General features: G+C 37.3%; 1 protein-coding gene and 1 pseudogene across 1 annotated transcript; both read right to left on the bottom strand.

Moving 5' to 3' along the window:
- Positions 1-7060: 7060 nt before the first annotated feature.
- On the bottom strand, positions 7061-7994 carry LOC133235999 (olfactory receptor 2W1-like; annotated as a pseudogene).
- Positions 7995-14230: 6236 nt separating this feature from the next.
- On the bottom strand, positions 14231-15172 carry LOC133235921 (putative olfactory receptor 2B3). Its single transcript, XM_061397700.1, has one exon. The coding sequence runs from the start codon at positions 15170-15172 to the stop codon at positions 14231-14233; it is 942 nt and encodes a 313-aa protein (XP_061253684.1).
- Between the last annotated feature and the right edge of the window lie 3705 nt (positions 15173-18877).

Below are 18877 nucleotides of genomic sequence, written 5' to 3'. Positions count from 1 at the left end.
ATCTTAGTTGACAACATAAAATTATAGCCTAAAAAGCTCACTTCTACACACAACCCTGGGTCTGAAGAAACATTCATTTCTTAATTTAATTTTTATTTCATATTGGAGTATTGTTAATTTACAATATTGAATAGAATTCCCTGTGCTGTACAGTAGGTCTTTGTTGATTATTTATTTTATATATAGTAGTGTATATACGTTAATGCCAAACTCCTATTCATTCCTCCCCCTGCTTTTGTGTTTGGTGACCATAAGTTTGTTTTCTCTGTCTATGGGTCTGTTTCTGTTCTGTAAATAAGTTCATTTGTATCACTTGTATGTAGAATCTTAAAAAAAAAAAAAATGCATTACTGTCGGGAGCCAGCGTGAGGAACTCCGCCCGTGGCAAAGGTCATGAGGAAGGAGGCTAGGCATACGCAAAGGTGGGATCGAGCCTCAGGAGTCCCCCTGGATATTCTCGAGCATCTACCCCCGAACCAGAGTCTGCCTACTTTACTGCTTTGTGCTCTCACCTCTGACCCTATGGGGGCTGTCCCCCACCACCATCTCGCTCTCTCTGAAAAAGAGTTAATTTACGGCTCCAGTTAATAAAGTTCTTGGGCATTCAGATCATATCAGATCAGATCAGTCACTCAGTCGTGTCCGACTCTTTGTGACCCCATGAATCGCAGCACGCCAGGCCTCTCTGTCCATCACCAACTCCTGGAGTTCACTCAGACTCATGTCCATTGAGTCAGTGATGCCATCCAGCCATCTCATCCTCTGTCATCCCCTTCTCCTCTTGCCCCCAATCCCTCCCAGCATCAGAGTCTTTTCCAATGAGTCAACTCTTCACATGAGGTGGCCATAGTACTGGAGTTTCAGCTTCAGCATCATTCCTTCCAAAGAAATCCCAGGGCTGATCTCTTTCAGAATGGACTGGTTGGATCTCCTTGCAGTCCAAGGGACTCTCAAGAGTCTTCTCCAACACCACAGTTCAAAAGCATCAATTCTTCGGCACTCAGCCTTCTTCACAGTCCAAATCTCACATCCATACAGGACCACAGGAAAAACCATAGCCTTGACTAGACGAACCTTTGTTGGCAAAGTAATGTCTCTGCTTTTGAATATGCTATCTAGGTTGGTCATATCTTTCTTCCAAGGAGTAAGCGTCTTTTAATTTCATGGCTGCAGTCACCATCAGCAGTGATTTTGGAGCCCAGAAAAATAAAGTCTGACACTGTTTCCACTGTTTCCCCATCTATTTCCCATGAAGTGATGGGACCAGATGCCATGATCTTCATTTTCTGAATGTTGAGCCTTAAGCCAACTTTCTCACTCTCCACTTTCACTTTCATCAAGAGGCTTTTGAGTTCCTCTTCACTTTCTGCCATAAGGGTGGTGTCATCTGCATATCTGAGGTTCTTGATATTTCTCTCGGCAATCTTGATTCCAGCTTGTGTTTCTTCCAGTCCAGCATTTCTCATGATGTACTCTGCAAAAAAGTTAAATAAACAGGGTGACAATATACAGCCATGACGTACTCCTTTTCCTATTTGAAACCAGTCTGTTATTCCATGTCCAGTTCTAACTGTTGCTTCCTGACCTGCATACAGATTTCTCAAGAGGCAGGTCAGGTGGTCTGGTATTCCCATCTCTTGAAGAATTTTCCACAGTTTATTGTGATCCACACAGTCAAAGGCTTTGGCATAGTCAATAAAGCAGAAATAAATGTTTTTCTGGAACTCTCTTGCTTTTTCCATGATCCAGCGGATGTTGGCAATTTGATCTCTGGTTCCTCTGCCTTTTCTAAAACCAGGTTGAATATCAGGAAGTTCACAGTTCACATATTGTTGAAGCCTGGCTTGGAGAATTTTGAGCATTACTTTACTAGCGAGTGAGATGAGTGCAATTGTGCGGTAGTTTGAGCATTCTTTGGCATTGCCTTTCTTTGGGATTGGAATGAAAACGGACCTTTTCCAGTCCTGTGGCCACTGCCGAGTTTTCCAAATTTGCTGGCATATTGAGTGCAGCACTGTCACAGCATCATCTCTCAGGATTTGAAATAGCTCCACTGGAATTCTATCACCTCCACTAGCTTTGTGCGCAGTGATGCTTTCTAAGACCCAGTTGACTTCACATTCCAGGATGTCTGGCTCTAGGTGAGTGATCACACCATCGTGATTATCTGGGTCGTGAAGATCTTTTTTGTACAGTTCTTCTGTGTATTCTTGCCACCTCTTCTTAATATCTTCTGCTTCTGTTAAGTCCATACCATTTCTGTCCTTTATTGAGCCCATCTTTGCATGAAATGTTCCTTTGGTATCTCTAATTTTCTTGAAGAGATCTCTAGTCTTTCCCATTCTGTTATTTTCCTCTATTTCTTTGCATTGATCGCTGAAGAAGGCTTTCTTATCTCTTCTTGCTATTCTTTGGAACTCTGCATTCAGATGTTTATATTTTTCCTTTTCTCCTTTGCTTTTCACTTCTCTTCTTTTCACAGCTATTTGTAAGGCCTCCCCAGACAGCCATTTTGCTTTTTTGCATTTCTTTTTCATGGGGATGGTCTTGATCCCTGTCTCCTGTACAATGTCACGAACCTCATTCCATAGTTCATCAGGCACTCTATCAGATCTAGGCCCTTAAATCTATTTCTCACTTCCACTGTATAATCGTAAGGAATTTGAAATAGGTCATACCTGAAGGGTCTAGTGGTTTTCCCTACTTTCTTAAATTTCAGTCTGTACTTGGCAATAAGGAGTTCATGATCTGAGCCACAGTCAGCTCCTGGTCTTGTTTTTGCTGACTGTATAGAGCTTCTCCATCTTTGGCTGCAAAGAATATAATCAATCTGATTTCGGTGTTGACCATCTGGTGATGTCTATGTATAGAGTCTTCTCTTGTGTTGTTGGAAGAGGGTGTTTGTTATGACCAGTGCATTTTCTTGGCAAAACTCTATTAGTCTTTGCCTTGCTTCATTCTGTATTTGAAGGCCAAATTTGCCTGTTACTCCAGGTGTTTCTTGACTTCCTACTTTTGCATTCCAGTCCCCTATAATGAAAAGGACATCTTTTTGGGGTGTTAGTTCTAAAAGATCTTGTAAGTCTTCATAGAACCGTTCAACTTCAGCTTCTTCAGCATTACTGGTTGGGGCATAGACTTGGATTACTGTGATATTGAATGGTTTGCCTTGGAAACGAACAGAGATCATTCTGTCATTTTTGAGATTGCATCCAAGTACTGCATTTCAGACTCTTTTGTTGACCATGATGGCCACTCCATTTCTTCTGAGGGATTCCTGCCCGCAGTAGTAGATATAATGGTCATCTGAGTTAAATTCACCCATTCCAGTCCATTTCAGTTCGCTGATTCCTAGAATGTCGACATTCACTCTTGCCATCTCTTGTTGACCACTTCCAATTTGCCTTGATTCATGGACCTGACATTCCAGGTTCCTATGCAATATTGCTCTTTACAGCATCGGACCTTTCTTCTATCACCAGTCACATCCACAGCTGGTTATTCTTTTTGCTTTGGCTCCATCCCTTCATTCTTTCTGGAGTTATTTCTCCACTGATCTCCAGTAGCATATTGGGCACCTACTGACCTGGGGAGTTTCTCTTTAAGTATCCTATCATTTTGCCTTTTCATACTGTTCATTGGGCATTAGGAGTGTTTAAATCCAAACCCCTCAGATGGCTCTCTAACTAGCCTGACAAGTTTACTGAGACTCCTACAGCTATGCATAGGATTGTTTACAGTCTCCCAGCCACAAGAGGCACAGAAAGCTTAAGATATTCAAATAGCTTAGAGCCTCTCAGAGAGTTAGAAACTGTCAGAATAAAACTAGTGAAAGATTTCATAGATGATCCAATGCTTGCTGCCAAGTTTCCACATCCCCTGTTTTGTATCCTTGAATGTGTATTAATTAATATAGTTGGTATGTAGAAAAAATAAGTAGTGGCCTTGGTGCTAGCAACTTTAGACCCCTAAGGTAATAAATTCTTTCCTTTGTTGTAAACCCACTGCACCTCTGCCCTATAGGAACGCAACTTTATCTAATACCTTCGGAGGATGGCGCCAAACCTTAAAATAATTACTCTTAGAGAAAATAAGTCTTATGGATTGACAAACCTTTGTCAAGAGTCATAAAATGTTAATAGGCCTTCTGGCCAGAAGGTGATGTAAATAACCTAAACCATTTGTATATGATATATTTGCAGGAAAGAAACCCTGGTTTCAATAAGGATCAAAGACTGCTGACTTTGCATGATTTCACACCCCCTATTATCCTTTATGTACAACTTATGGTATAAAAGCCCCTGTTGAAAATAAAGCTATGGGCCTTGCTCACCAAAGCTTGGTCTCCCCATGTCATTCTTTCTCTCAGCCTCTGGCTGAGTTTCCATCTGGGGCGTGGAGGTCCTCTGTGACCACTTATTTGCCTGGGCTTCTAAGACCCACTCGAGAAGGTGCCTAAGGTGGGGCACCTTCCACTGTTCGAGAGGGCGCCTCCGGCCTCCATGGTCAGAGCTAACCTGATGTCACAGGTTATATTGATTTTCTGCATAAACCAAGCTACTCAGACTCTTTTCTCCACTGAATTTTCTTACTAAGCTATCCTCATTCTATTACTCTTTATATCTCAAATTAATATTTAATTAAAGCCAGTGAACTCGCCGAAGCTGTCTCCCCTTCTAATTCCCTGGATCAGCCAGGGCTGGACCCCGGCACATTACCTTTAAGTAGACTCCAGACTTCATTTAGATTTCACCAGTTATTCCCTTAGTGTCCTCTTTCTGTCCCAGGATCCAATCTGGGATGCCACACTGCATTTGCTGTTATGTCTCACTATCCTCTGGTCTGTGAGTTTCTGTCTCCTTTTTTCCATTTTTGAAATGATGTTGACAGTTTTGAGACATACTGTGAGGTATTTTACAGAATGCCCCTCGGTTTGTGTTGATTTAGTATTTGTCTCATGATTAGAGTGGGGCTGTGGGTTTTTGGAAAGAACACTGCAGAGTGCCACCTGTCTTGATATTCTTGTCACATCATCTCAGGGGTATATGACGTAACAGCACACTCATGGAAGTGTGTAGAATAGTGAGGGACTGGAAACACATGCTCAGAAACAGGAATACATTTAGTATCTTGTTATATCTGTATACAGGGGTATTTCATAGGCATTTTAAATTATGATGTAGGTTAATATTTTTAAGTATAAAAAGTAGATTGCAAAGTAGGAGACATAGTAAGATTTCATTCAGTAATTACAAAATATCTTTATGAATATGTGGTTTAAAAATTCAGCACACTGCCTCACAACAACCCTACAGGAAAGACACTATGGTCCCCAAACCTGCCTCCAAGGGCCCTGAGGCCCACGACTGTAATAGCTGTGTACCCTCCTTCAACAGGAGCCAGTGTCCCCACCCACATGGAGGTTGACCCTAGGACCTGGGAAGCAGAAAAACATTCTCCACCAAAAGGAGTTTCTGTTTTTCAATGCATGATCCAAGTGATGGGGCTAATGATATCTCCTAGATTTATTGCAAAGAGTTAACAGGATAACAGATATGAAAGTAGTTGACAGAAAAGGTAATTGTAGATATTGGTCATGGGAAGAGTAGGTCATATGGGAGAGGACATTCTGCTGAGAAAAATCCTGTTCTTCCTTTAAATACCTTTTGTAGGCACATAGGCTCACTTTTTCAGATTTAACCCTCTGCCTGTTGGTTGCCTGAGCTCGTAGTCTAGAGGCCTTCCTTTCCACAAATGGGACCTAACTAAACATAAAAGCTTTGCACAGCAAAGGAAAGCCATAAACAAGATGAAAACACAGCCTTCAGTATGGCAGAAAATATTTGCAAATGAAGCAACTGACAAGGGATTAATCACCAAAATATACAAACACCTCATGCAACTCAATATCAAAAAAACAAACACCCAATCCAAAAATGGGTGGAAGGCCTAAATAGATACTTCTCCAAATAAAGAAAAGAGGACATTTTAGTGACTGCTAAAATCACCTTTCTTTGTGCCAATTTTTCCATTTCCAGAGCAAGAATTTTACCTTTTCTCAAAACAGGTGCCATGGTAATACCCCCATGCTGACTCCTAAAATAAGAAATTTGGAAAATCAGGGGGAAAGATAAAAGCATTAGTCTTGATATCTTAAAGATGGTTACTGGTGTGTGACATAAAATATCTTTCATTTTGTGATCACAATTACTTTTTTGAGTAATTATACGGGTAGATGAACATATCAGAGGAAAGAAATTTTTGGTGTGGTCAATTAACATTGCACCAGTATGAAGATGATTGATAACTAGAAGTCTTGGTCTTCTTGGTTAATAGTGGTTTTACTGCTGTCAGTAAAGAACTGCTTTTAACCCCTTAAAATTATGAGAATATCTAGTTAGCATAATGAAAGGAAAATATTACAATTAACTGAGGAATGTAAGTAAAATTTGGTCATGTATGATCTAAGTATATAGTGCATACTGTAAATTATTTTTAGTGTTGCTTCAGTTCAGTTCAGTTCAGTCACTCAGTCATGTCCGACTCTTTGTAACCCCATGGACCGCAGCACGCCAGACCTCCCTGTCCCTCACAACTCTTGGAGTTTACTCAAACTCATGTCCTTTGAGTAGGTGATGCTATCCAACCATCTAATCCTCCGTCGTCTCCTTCTCCTCCGGCCTTCAATCTTTCCAGCATCAGGGACTTTTCAAATGAGTCAGTTCTTCACATCAGGTGGCCAAAGTATTGGAGTTTCAGCTTCAACATCAGTCCTTCCAATGAATATTCAGGACTGCTGTCCTTTAAGACAGACTGGTTCGATCTCGTTGCAGTCCAGGGGACTCTCAAGAGTCTTCTCCAACACCACAGTTTGGTGCCTCCATTTAAAACTTATTTTAAATTTGTTTTTTGTACATGTGTCATCATACATTAGTTATTCATTAATGCATTAGATTTGATGATAATTTTTATATATTTCCACAACATAAATTGTCCACATATAAAGGTTGCAAAGGACACATTTCCATAATAGAAATTTCTGGGAGGAAGACTCAGTGTCCTATTGTTTCCACAGAACTTTCTTTTTCCTAATCAGTCTCTTCATGGTCCCCCTGAACTTCTTATTCGTTAGAGTATAGATCAGTGGTTTCATGCTGGGAGTAACAGTGGAATGAAAGGTACTGAGAAGTTTACCCTTATTTTGATTTGGACTGTTTCCTGGCTGGATGTACATATAGATAACAGTTCCGTAGAAGATGGATACCACAGTGAGATGGGAGGAACAGGTCCCAAATGCTTTTTGCCTTCCCGTTGCAGATTTGATCTTGAGCACAGCTACAGCAATGAAGCCATAAGAAACCAGAATGAGAAGAGGAACAAGAACTATAATCAGGCACATGGCAAATGTGGTTACCTCCATGGCTGTCGTGTCCACACATGCAATCTTGATCATTGCAGACATTTCACAAAAGAAGTGATGCAGGTGGTGATTTCCACATTGGGGAAGACTCATGGCTAGGGGGAAAGTATCATGCAATTAATAACACCAACTACCCACGCAGTGCCTACAAGGCCCTGGCAAAGTTGGGAGTTCATTATGGTCATATAGTGCAGAGGCTTGCAGACAGCGTTGAACCTGTCATAAGACATCACAGCCAGAAGGATACATTCAACTGAGCAGAGAACCATATCAGTGAAAGTTGGAAAGCACAGCCACCAAAGGTAATTCTCTTGTCTTTGCCCCAGATACTGACCAACATCTGAGGGATTATGTTTGTGATATAACAGAGATCCAAAGTGGCCAAACTTTTAAAGAAGTAGTACATGGGAGTTTGGAGATGGTCATCGAGAAAAGATAGCAGGATGATGGCCACATTTCCAATCAGAGCAATGATGTAGAAGAAAAATACAACCCAAGAAATAATCATCTCCATCTGAGGCTGCCCTGTGAATCCAAGGAGTGTAAATCCACCAAAGTAGCTGTCATTGATCATTCTTTTTCTTTTTTCTTAATAGCAATTCTGAAAGTAGAATAATCAATATAGTAGAAATCATATGGGTATATTCAGAAACTTCACTATCAGATTCAAATCAGGATTATATGAATGATATAGATAACAGTTTTATTATCAAACACATAAATGTATTTTTTCAATGGTACAAATAAAATAAAATTTAAGGTATGATAGTTAAGTGATATATCATTATATAAATTTTTGAATATCAAATGAAATGTCCAAATGTAGATTATAATGGAGAAATTGATAAAACCTAGAACTCTACATCAATGACTGGAGTGTATAAAAGAGAACTTTGCTCAATTTAATGTCATTTAATATGATTCTTCACTGGAAGAATTTTCTCTGTGCCCATAATATAGCATAGAAGAAGATGAAGTATTTAAATCAGTAACTTTGTTTTATCTTTTAAAATATAGTTATTTTTATATAGAGTCCATTAAGAAACAAAGTCATTAATATTAAATAAAACAATAACTTCTGATTTTTTCTGATTTTAACATCTATATTCTAATTTTTTTCAGTTTTATTGAGATATAATTGACATAGAGCATTGTATTAGTTTAAGTTGTACAGCTTAATGATATATCATGAAATGATGACCACAGTAAATTTAGTGTACATTCATTATCTCACAAAGATACAAATTAAAAGAAATTAAAAATACTTTTTCTTGTCTTGAGAACTCTGAGAATTTACTCTCTTAACTACTTTAATATATAACATACAGCGATATTAATTATATTAATCCTGTTGTGCATTACATCCTTATAACTTATTTATCTTATACTTGGAAATGTGTACACACTGAGCATTTTATTCAATTCTCTCCTACCCCATACCCTGCCCCTAATAACAACAAATCTGATCTCTGTTTCTATGAGTTAGTTGTTGAAGTATAATTGAACTACAACACTGAATGAATTCCTGGTGCACAGCATATTTTTATACATTTCAAAATATTCACCACAGTAAATCTAGTTACCATCTATCATCATATGAAGCTATTACACAGCTATTGACTATAGGCTTCACACTGTACATTTTATACCCATGATGCATTTATTTTATAACTGTAAATTTGTGCCTTAATTTCCCTCAGCTACTTTTTCCTCCCTTCCACCCCCTCCCATCTGGCAACTACCTATTTGTTCTCTGTATCTAGGACTTTGTTTCTGTTCAGTCATGTCTGTACATTTGTACTATTTTTAGATTTCACATGTCAGTGAAATCACACTGTCTTTCTCTATCTGACTGGTTTCACTTCTCATAATACCCTCTAGGCCCATCTGTGTTGTCACAAATGGCAAGATTTCATTCTTTGTCTAAGTAATAGTCCATTGTATATATATATTCCACATCTTATTTATCTATCCATCTACTGATGGGCATGTAGGTTGATCCCATTTCTTGGCTAATGTAAATTAATCTGCAAATGAACATAAGGGTGGATATATCTTTTTTTGGCAGTTGAGTGGTTGGAGGTACTTCTTTAGTTTTTAATTTTTAAATTAACTTTTATTGGATTTCCAATATTACGTTAGTTTCTACTGTACAGCGAAGTGAATCAGTTTTACATATATCTTTTTGAATTAGTTATTTTTTTTTCCTTTGGATAAATACCCAGCAGTGGAATTTCTGGATTATATGGTAGTTCTATTTATTTTCTGAGACAATGTTTTGCTCTAGAATTTTTTTCTTAATTTTAATTTTCTGGTTTTAAGTTTCTGAAGTACTTCCATATGTTTTCCACTGTGGCTAAACCAATATACATTTCCACCAAGAGTACATGAGGGTTCCCTTTTTTCCACATCCTCACCAACATTTATTATTTGTTGTACATTTGATAATAGCCATTAGAGTCGGACACGACTGAAGTGACTTAGCAGTAGCAGTAGCATTCTGATAGGTGTGAGGAGATATCTCATTGTGGTTTTGATTTGCCTCTATCTGATGACTAGTGGTTCTGAGTGGGTGTAAGTCATCTGTATGGAGTTTTTTTGGAAAATGTCTATTTTGGTTCTCTGCCCATTTTTTTAATCAGATTTTTTGAGTTATGCTTTCTTTGTATATTTTGAATATTAACTTCTTGTCAGATATATTGTTTGCAAATATTTTCTCCCATTCAGTAGGCAGTCTTTTGTTTTGTTGATAGTTTCCTTTGTTGTGGAAAGGATTTTTTTCTTTGATGTAGTTCCCTCTTAAATTTTGCCTTTGTTTCCCTTGCTTGAGGAGATATAGCAAAAAGAATTAAAATTTGCCATCTCCAGCAATATGGATGGACTTGGAGGGCATTATTCTATGTGAAATAGGTCAGATAAAGAAAGGCAAATATTGTATGATATCACTTATGTGAGGGACCTAAAAAACATGAAAACTAGTGACTGTAGCAAAAAAGAAGCAGACTCACAGATACAAAGGGCAAACTAGTAGTTATCAGTGAGGAGAGGAAAGTGGAAAGTGCAACATAGGCATAGGGATGAACAGGGTTTTTATGGGATTTTATGGAATGATGTATTTGTGAAACTTTTGAAAACTGTAAAGTACTACAAAATTTAAAGAAACTTTCTTTTAATAAAAGAATCTTGGTATACTAGTAAGATTTAATGCATGTAAAAAGAAACTGTAACCATTATACCTAGAGGGATAAACTAATATGCCAACAATGATGAAGTTAAATATAGTAAATTTAAGGATGAATTCTCTTCCATAAAACTGTTTGCTTTTCCCAAAATTCAGGTAATGCATTTATGTAATTTTTAAAAGAGAAAAGAGTACTAATAACTATATGTGACAATCACTAGGTTTTCATTTTCTACAGAGAAATTCAATTTCTTTAGCTTTTGAGAATTTAAGTTTATATCCCACTGTGGGATTTCATAGGACCACTTTCCTCACCCCAGAGAGTTTTATATCTCTGAAAATTGTTGTAAAAGAATAAATGAAAATTTGGATATTAGCTAAAATTATCCATAGGTTTGACAACTGATATTTTAATTTTTGTCTCCAAAATTAAGTTTTGTGAGGGTCTTGGTGAGGAAAACCAAACTTTGCTCTTTGTTACAGTCTAGTAGTAGATAAAGTAATTATCAAATGATCACTTAGCAGGATAAATGCCATAAATGAGAGGTACATGGTGAGCAAGTAAATTTGTGGGTATTTGACTAAATCAAGGAGACCACAAAAAGATCTGATAAATGATGAGGTCTGAGCAATTAGTAATTAGATACAGATGGGTGGGAAGAGTATTTTAGGGGGAAGGATTTGTTGTAGTCCAGTTGCTCAGTTGTGTCCAACTCTTTGCGACCCCATGGTCTGCAGCATGCCAGGCATGGCAGGATAAGAATGCTCAAATAGTCTGTGCTTTTAGGAAAAATGCTCAGTGCAAGACAGAAGGCTCTATGGCTGGGAAATAAACATTTATGTTTAACTCATGAGCAATGGAAAGCCATGGAGTATCTCTAGTGCAAGTAGGAAGAGTGGAATGATCATATATGCATTGAAATGACCCTGGCTGTATTTCCTAAAGTGTGTTGCAGAGTTGGCAGGAGTGCATAAAGATAGACTGGGTAATAAGGTAGGTCTAGATAAAAGAGGATGTAACCAGGAGTGTGAAGATGGAAAGGAATGGAGGGGTGGGAGGTACAAAAGAGGAATGACTGATTTGTCTTGGTAATGGTTTTGATATGGAAAATTATGCAGGGGATGGCTTAAGATATGGCAAATGGTTTCTGATTTGCAAATTCACAAGTGAATCCATTTACTAAAATAGTGAGCTTTATTTATTTAATTTTTTTAAATTTTATTTTATTTTTAAACTTTACATAATTGTATTAGTTTTGCCAAATATCAAAATGAATCTGCCACAGGTATACATGTGTTCCCCATCCTGAACCCTCCTCCCTCCTCCGTCGCCGTACCATCCCTCTGGGTCGTCCCAGTGCACTAGCCCCAAGCATCCAGTATCGTGCATAAAATAGTGAGCTTTAGAAGAAGGCTTTGTGGTGGAGAGAGCAGGTGTTCAGCTTTTGATTGTGTTGAGTTGGAAATGTCTATCATATATTCAAAAAGAGATGGCAGTGGTACTAAATGGTTGGGAAATTTTTTAAAAGACACCTATATGCTGGAGAAGGCAATGGCACTCCACTCCAGTACTCTTGCCTGGAAAATCCCATGGATGGAGGGGCCTGGTGGGCTATAGTCCGTGGGGTCGCTAAGAGTCAGACACGACTGAGCGACTTCACTTTCACTTTTCACTTTCATGCATTGGAGAAGGAAATGGCAACCCACTCCAGTGTTCTTGCCTGGAGAATCCCAGGGATGGGGGAGCCTGGTGGGCTGACATCTATGGGGCCGCACAGAGTCGGACACGACTGAAGCGACTTAGCAGCAGCAGGATGGCTAGATTAAATACAGGTTCACCAGTGTAATTTAAATTTCAAATAAACAAACACATTTCTATCAAAAAAAAAAAAAAAAAAAGACACCTATACTGAGATATAATTGTATTCATTCATTTACAGTGTCTTGAAATGCTTATTGCTTTCTTTTTGTGCTAAGTAAACATTTTAAACTTCCATATATTTAAACTTTTCCCCTTTCCCATTTATTTGAAATGTCACATTTAGTAAACACATGCTTATTATATATTCTGCCGTAGACTGTACTTGTGTTTTTAGATAGTTTGTGCTACTGCTACCTTCTGTGCTCTAAGTATTCTGCTTTCATAACTGGATAAAGTCCAATCTTTTCAGTTATCATCTCCAGCCTCTTTTTGTATGTGTTTTGTAACCTTTTCTCTGTTGCCTAAAATGTCCCATCTATGCCCTTACATTATTAACTGCAAGTAATCATTTAAGTATTTGAGTTTAAGAGTCATTTCCTCTGCTAAATAGAATATTTTTTAGTAGAGGAACTCTGATTGTTGGGGAACACAGGTATACCTGTGGTGGATTCATTTCAATATTTGGCAAAACTAATACAATATTGTAAAGTTTAAAAATAAAATAAAATAATAAAAAAAAGATTATCTCCAAAAGCAAAAAAACATAAAAATTCTTAATTTGAAAAAAAAAAAGAGTCATTTCCTCTGCTAAATAGAATAATTTTTAGTAGAGGAACTCTGATTGTTTTCTCTCTAGTCTAGTGCTACCTAGTGATCAATAAATACTTATTGAGTGACTACCCAAATAAAGATTGAATTAATTCAGATCAATATTAGAAAAAAATTCCTGTTAACATTTTTATAAATAGCATCATAATTTAGGGGAGATCTGTGTGCTTGGTGCAGAGCTTGGGAAAAGTAAGAATTTGGGGAATGAAGGAAGAAAGGAAAAAAATGCAATTCATCAGAAATAAAGGAATGAATTAAAAAGAGGGTTGGAAATAAAATTCAGCTGAGGGCTTCCTTGATGGCTCAGTGCCCACCTCACAATGCAAGGGACACTGGTTTGATCCCTGAACCGGGAAGATCCCATATGCCACAGAGCAACTAAGCCTGTGTGCCACACCTACTGAAGCCCACGTGCCCGAGAACTTGTGCTCCACAACAAGAGAAGCCACTGCAGTGAGAAGCCCTCTCATCGCAACTGCAGTGTAGGCACTGCTCGCTGCAACTAGAGAATGCCTGTGAGTAGCAACGGAGACCCAGCACAGTGAAAAAGAAATATTTAAAAATTCAACTGATATGTCCAGTTTCTAAGATGAGATGCACACACTTAGCTGGTTTAAAGCCAGCTATTACTAGATTTGAGACAGACTACATGCTTGGAACATTACTGAAGGGTGCATATGAGGACTTGTGCGCAATAGGAAAATTTCTTGCTTATGATGGCTGGTTATTTAGTCAGAAAGACGTGGAACTCCCTAACCAAGGTGATAGAGAAGATAGTTCTCTAACATGTAGTATATAAGTGGGAAGGTAAACCATCCAAGTGTTCTGAATAGTCAGGCATTGACAGGAGGGGATTAGCATGGCTTGGCCTCAAAAACAAATACACTGAGGAACTTTATAGAAAGCAAAGGAATTTTTAATTTAGAAAAATATATTTATGGTCCAAGCATTACTTCCTGAAGCAAGGAAGACTTTTCTAACTGTTGGCCTAATTCCATAAACTAATAAGAGCCTGAGAAATAGAAAAATCAGTTCAAACATTATTACTGTTTTCAAGAGAAAATGAGACTTGAAGATTCTCATCATGATGGGACACTTCTTACTTCTTATAGTAAAATGTTAATAGCATCAGCCTCTTAAAGGCCTCCTTCATATCTTTATTTCTAAGGCTATAGATGAGGGGGTTCAACATGGGTGTGAATATCCCATAGAAGAGGGAAACGATTTTCCCCCAGTCCTTAGAGGTGGAAGAAGGCGGTTGTAGATACATGTATATGCTTGTTCCAAAAAAGAGAGAGACTACAACCATGTGAGACCCACACGTCCCAAAAGCTTTCCGTCGTCCTTCTGCTGATTTGATTCTCAATACTGCTTGAGCTATGAAGCCATAGGAGATGAGGATCAATGTCACTGGAATTAGCAGAATTAACACACTGAAGAAAAAAATCTCAGCAACAATAGGCTTTGTGTCAGCACAGGACAACTTGAGAAGGGCAGGAACCTCACAGAAAAAGTGGTCCACTTCTTGATGACCACACCGTGGCATGTTAAGGGTCAAGGAGGACTGCAGCACTGAGTTGCTGAAGCCAGTGAACCAGGAGAAGGCTATCATCCTCAAGCAGAACCAAGGGTTCATGATGACAACATAGTGGAGGGGTCTGCAAATCGCCACATACCTGTCAAAGGACATAACAGCAAGGAGGAGACACTCAGTAGCACCAAGGGCCAGGAAGGTGATGAGCTGGGCTACACAGCCAGCATAGCTGATGGTCTTCTTGTTGTGAGAAATATTCGTCAATATATGAGGGACTGTGCTTGTGGTGTAACAGAGATCTAAGATGGACAGATTAGTAAGAAAGAAATACATGGGGGTGTGAAGCTTGGGATCCAGAATGCACACCATCATGATGGACACATTGCCAAAGATGGTGGTTGTGTATGATATTAATAGTAACACAAAAAGGGGCTTTTGCAGCCAGGGCTTGTCTGAAAAGCCAAGTAGTACAAATTCTTTTGGGGAGCTCTCATTTGCCCAATTCATGATGATGTACTTATTTTTAATTCCTAAAAAATATAAAATAGGAAAGTGGTCAATAGATAATTATTGACTACTCTTATGGTAACAGGACTGAATTTAGGATAATTATAGTGAATCATTCAATGTCAAATATATAGTCAATTAAATAGAATCCTGTGAAATATAATATGTGTATCGTATGGTTAGAAAAGAAGTCTTCTATTTTTATATTTATGTTTGACTTTATGAAGCAATCATCACATTTAAATGCCAACAATATGAACTTGTATTGTAAAACATGGACAGTTACATGTGCTCAATTCATTCTTCTTCCTTTTCTTAACTTCTAACTTACCTTAATAAGTATTTTAAGAATAAAAGCTGTTTTAATTGAATAATTTTTAATTCAAGCTCAAAATGCTGAGTAATATAGAGGTTATAAGAGTATCATGTAAATCTGAACTTGATCTAAAGAAATTATACTTGTTTTAGTAGTAATTTCTTGGTATATTTTGAGCTGCCTCTCTTAAATGACATATATGAACATCCATTCCCACAAAGAGCTATCATGAGTATGAGATGCTTTGATTCATGGTAAAAAAAAAATTATGGTTAACTTGTGATTTATAATGATATTCAGAGTTGACATCTTCCGGCATCTTCAAATACCTTGATGAAAATTGTAACGTGCATAAGCTAATTGTTGACTTGCTACCATGTGACAGGCATTGGTTAGAGACCAAAATAATTCTAATTCTCACCAAAACCGTAGTAATAGATATGATCTACATTTTACTGCTACTGTGACTCATTGAGAATAAATAAATTGCACACTCTGTAATCTTGAAGCCAAGACTCAAAACCAGGATTTAAAGGCCATTCTCTTTTTTATATATACCTTAATTCCACCTAAATATAGAGAAAGCACAAAAGGAAGCCACAACAGTGGTAGTCAATGGAATCAAGGAATGAAAACTCAAAGAAAGTTGATTTTTTTCAGTCTGTGGAAGTTATCAGTTATTTAGTTATATAACCCAAGGGCACCTAAAGTCCTTCAGCCTACTTTGTGAGTTTAAATTGTCATTGGTTAGACCTATCCCATTTGAATTTACAAGCATAAAAATAGATAGTGCTGCTAGATTGACTTAAGGTAACAATAACCCTGTATACGAGACAGCAAAAGAGACACTGATGTATAGAACAGTCTTTTGGACTATGTGGGAGAGGGAGAGGGTGGGATGATTTGGGAGAATGGCATTGAAACATATATAATATCATATATGAAACAAGTCGCCAGTCCAGGTTCAATGCACGATACTGGATGCTTAGGGCTGGTGCACTGGGAGGACCCAGAGGGATGGTATGGGGAGGGAGGAGGGAGGAGGGTTCAGGATGGGGAACATGTGTATACCTGTGGTGGATTCATTTTGATATATGGCAAAACCAATACATTATTGTTAAGTTAAAAAATAAAATAAAAAAAGAATATATATGTATATATATAATTAAATCTCTTTGCTGTACAGCAGAAATTAACACATTAAAAATTAATCATACTTCAATAAAATAATTTTTAAAAAAAGAAAGAAGATAAAATAAGAAGAATTGACAAATTTTATACCAGAATGGAATACTTCCCCCCAAGTTAGTAACACTGATATATAAACTATAACTTTAGCATGGAATGCCTACATAAGAATGAATAGAAATGGTGCTAAGATCTGTAGTTCTTTCCATTAGATGTAGTTTTAATTTTGGCTTTTTGCTACAGATACATTGTTATTTAGTAAATACCAATAATACACTTTCAGTTGAAAAATAGAAAAGGATGTAAGACTTGACTTATTTGTGTGTATATTTAAATTTTCACATGAATAAGTTCATGCAGTGATAAAGGATAAATGCAAGATGAAAAATGTGCAGTGTTTACGGCAAAAATAGTACCTAATAATTATGAGAAAAGACTAAAACTCTAGTAAAAAAGAGCAATGGATATAAATAAACATGTTGGAGAAGAAAAAATATGATGCAACGGTGAAATTAGAAAAGATGTGCAACTTTTTCACCAATAAATAAAAATCAAACAGGAAAATGCTACATCTACTCACTAGGTAATGTTTTAAAAAAATCATCTTAGAAGTTAGCTTTTCAGAACATTGCCTCTGTAGCTAGAATCTCCCAACATTTTATATCTGATCTGTATAAGCGAAAGTGAAAGTGTTAGCTGTTCAGTTGAGTCCCACTCTTTGCAACCCCATGGACTGTAGCCTACCAGGCTCCTCTGTCCAAGGGATTCTCCAGGCAAGAATACTGGAGTGGGTAGCCATTCCCTTCTCCAGGGCATCTTCCCAACTCAGGGATCAAACCCAGGTCTCCGGCATTGCAGGCAGATTCTTTACTGTCTGAATATGGTTCTGGGCAAATTGGTGAACATCCTTGTGGTCAAAATTCAAAGATTCTGTATTGATAATGAGAGTTATTGTATATCTAACGCAGCAATTCCTACACATCTGAACTTAGGACGGCTCTGGAACATAGTAAGCATTTAGTGAATGTGAACTAGTTATCACTAATAGCATCAAGAGCATTAATCATTATCAGTAAGTATTAATAGAAATAATATATCATTATCTCCACTTTTCATGTGTATGAAAAAACAGACAACCAAATTACTATTGGTGGAACCAAAACTTATTGTAACTTTATAATATTATAGTATGAAATGATTAAATGTACAAATCATTTTTTCTCTGTTTCTAGTGTAATACTGAGAACATCGTTTCCATTTAAATGATAGTCAAGTCAACGGTTAGTAGGAGACATTGAGTTGCCTTTGGGCATGAGAAATAAAAATGCTTTACTCATCAGCTGCTTTTTTTCCTATTTCTGTTTTTCACATCTTCTACTCAGTACTCTTCCCCACATTTTGTATGCCACTAATGTCAGCTCATTCTTTAGTTCCCTTTTTACATTATCAGAAAAATGAACTTGCCCTTTGAAAATGATATTTTCATCTCACTGTTATCATAACACTTCTCCCATTTCTATATACTCTACTAATTAAAAGAATCCTGAAATACTCCTAATTTTATTTATTTTTTTGGCTTAAAAATCCTGCTGACTCTTTTTTTTTTTTTTTGGTATGACAATATAATGGGCAAACATTCATTCAAAGGAGTGAAATGATAGCAAGTATTTTTGGAGCCACTGAAAATATTTGACCTTTATTTCAAGATTCCCAGGAACCAAATTGAACTCTGGTCATTTAATGTGAAGCAACCTAAAGGCAGGGAAGTATATGAAATGACCTTGAGAGATCTTTCCCACTCAATGGCAGTAACATAATTCTCTTCAGTAGACATCACTCACCTTTTCTTTTTTCTTGTGATGAAAAGATGTCTACCCCATTCTTTGTGTCATGTTTTGAAGGAAGTTTAGTCTAAAGACAAGATGAAAAATGCAGTGACTTTCTGACATTTCACCTCTTGTGAATTTCTTATTCAGCTACATTTTGCCCACAGACTGAGAATGTAATTAACACATAATTGGACTGCTTCAAAAACATATGAGAAAAGTTCACACGTTGAGGTAAAAGTATATTAGATACAGAGTCTTCAGTCATTTAGGTGTTTTTGATTGAGCCTGGCTCTTCTCACCAAATTCCTAATACAATGAGAAGCTGATTTTATAAATACCAGCAACACTGACAGAGTCATGGAGAGAGAGTTT

The sequence above is a fragment of the Bos javanicus genome, chromosome 23 (genome assembly GCF_032452875.1).
Source record: "Bos javanicus breed banteng chromosome 23, ARS-OSU_banteng_1.0, whole genome shotgun sequence".
Classification (NCBI taxonomy): Eukaryota; Metazoa; Chordata; class Mammalia; order Artiodactyla; family Bovidae; genus Bos; species Bos javanicus.
This window is presented reverse-complemented; position numbering and strand designations above follow the sequence as displayed.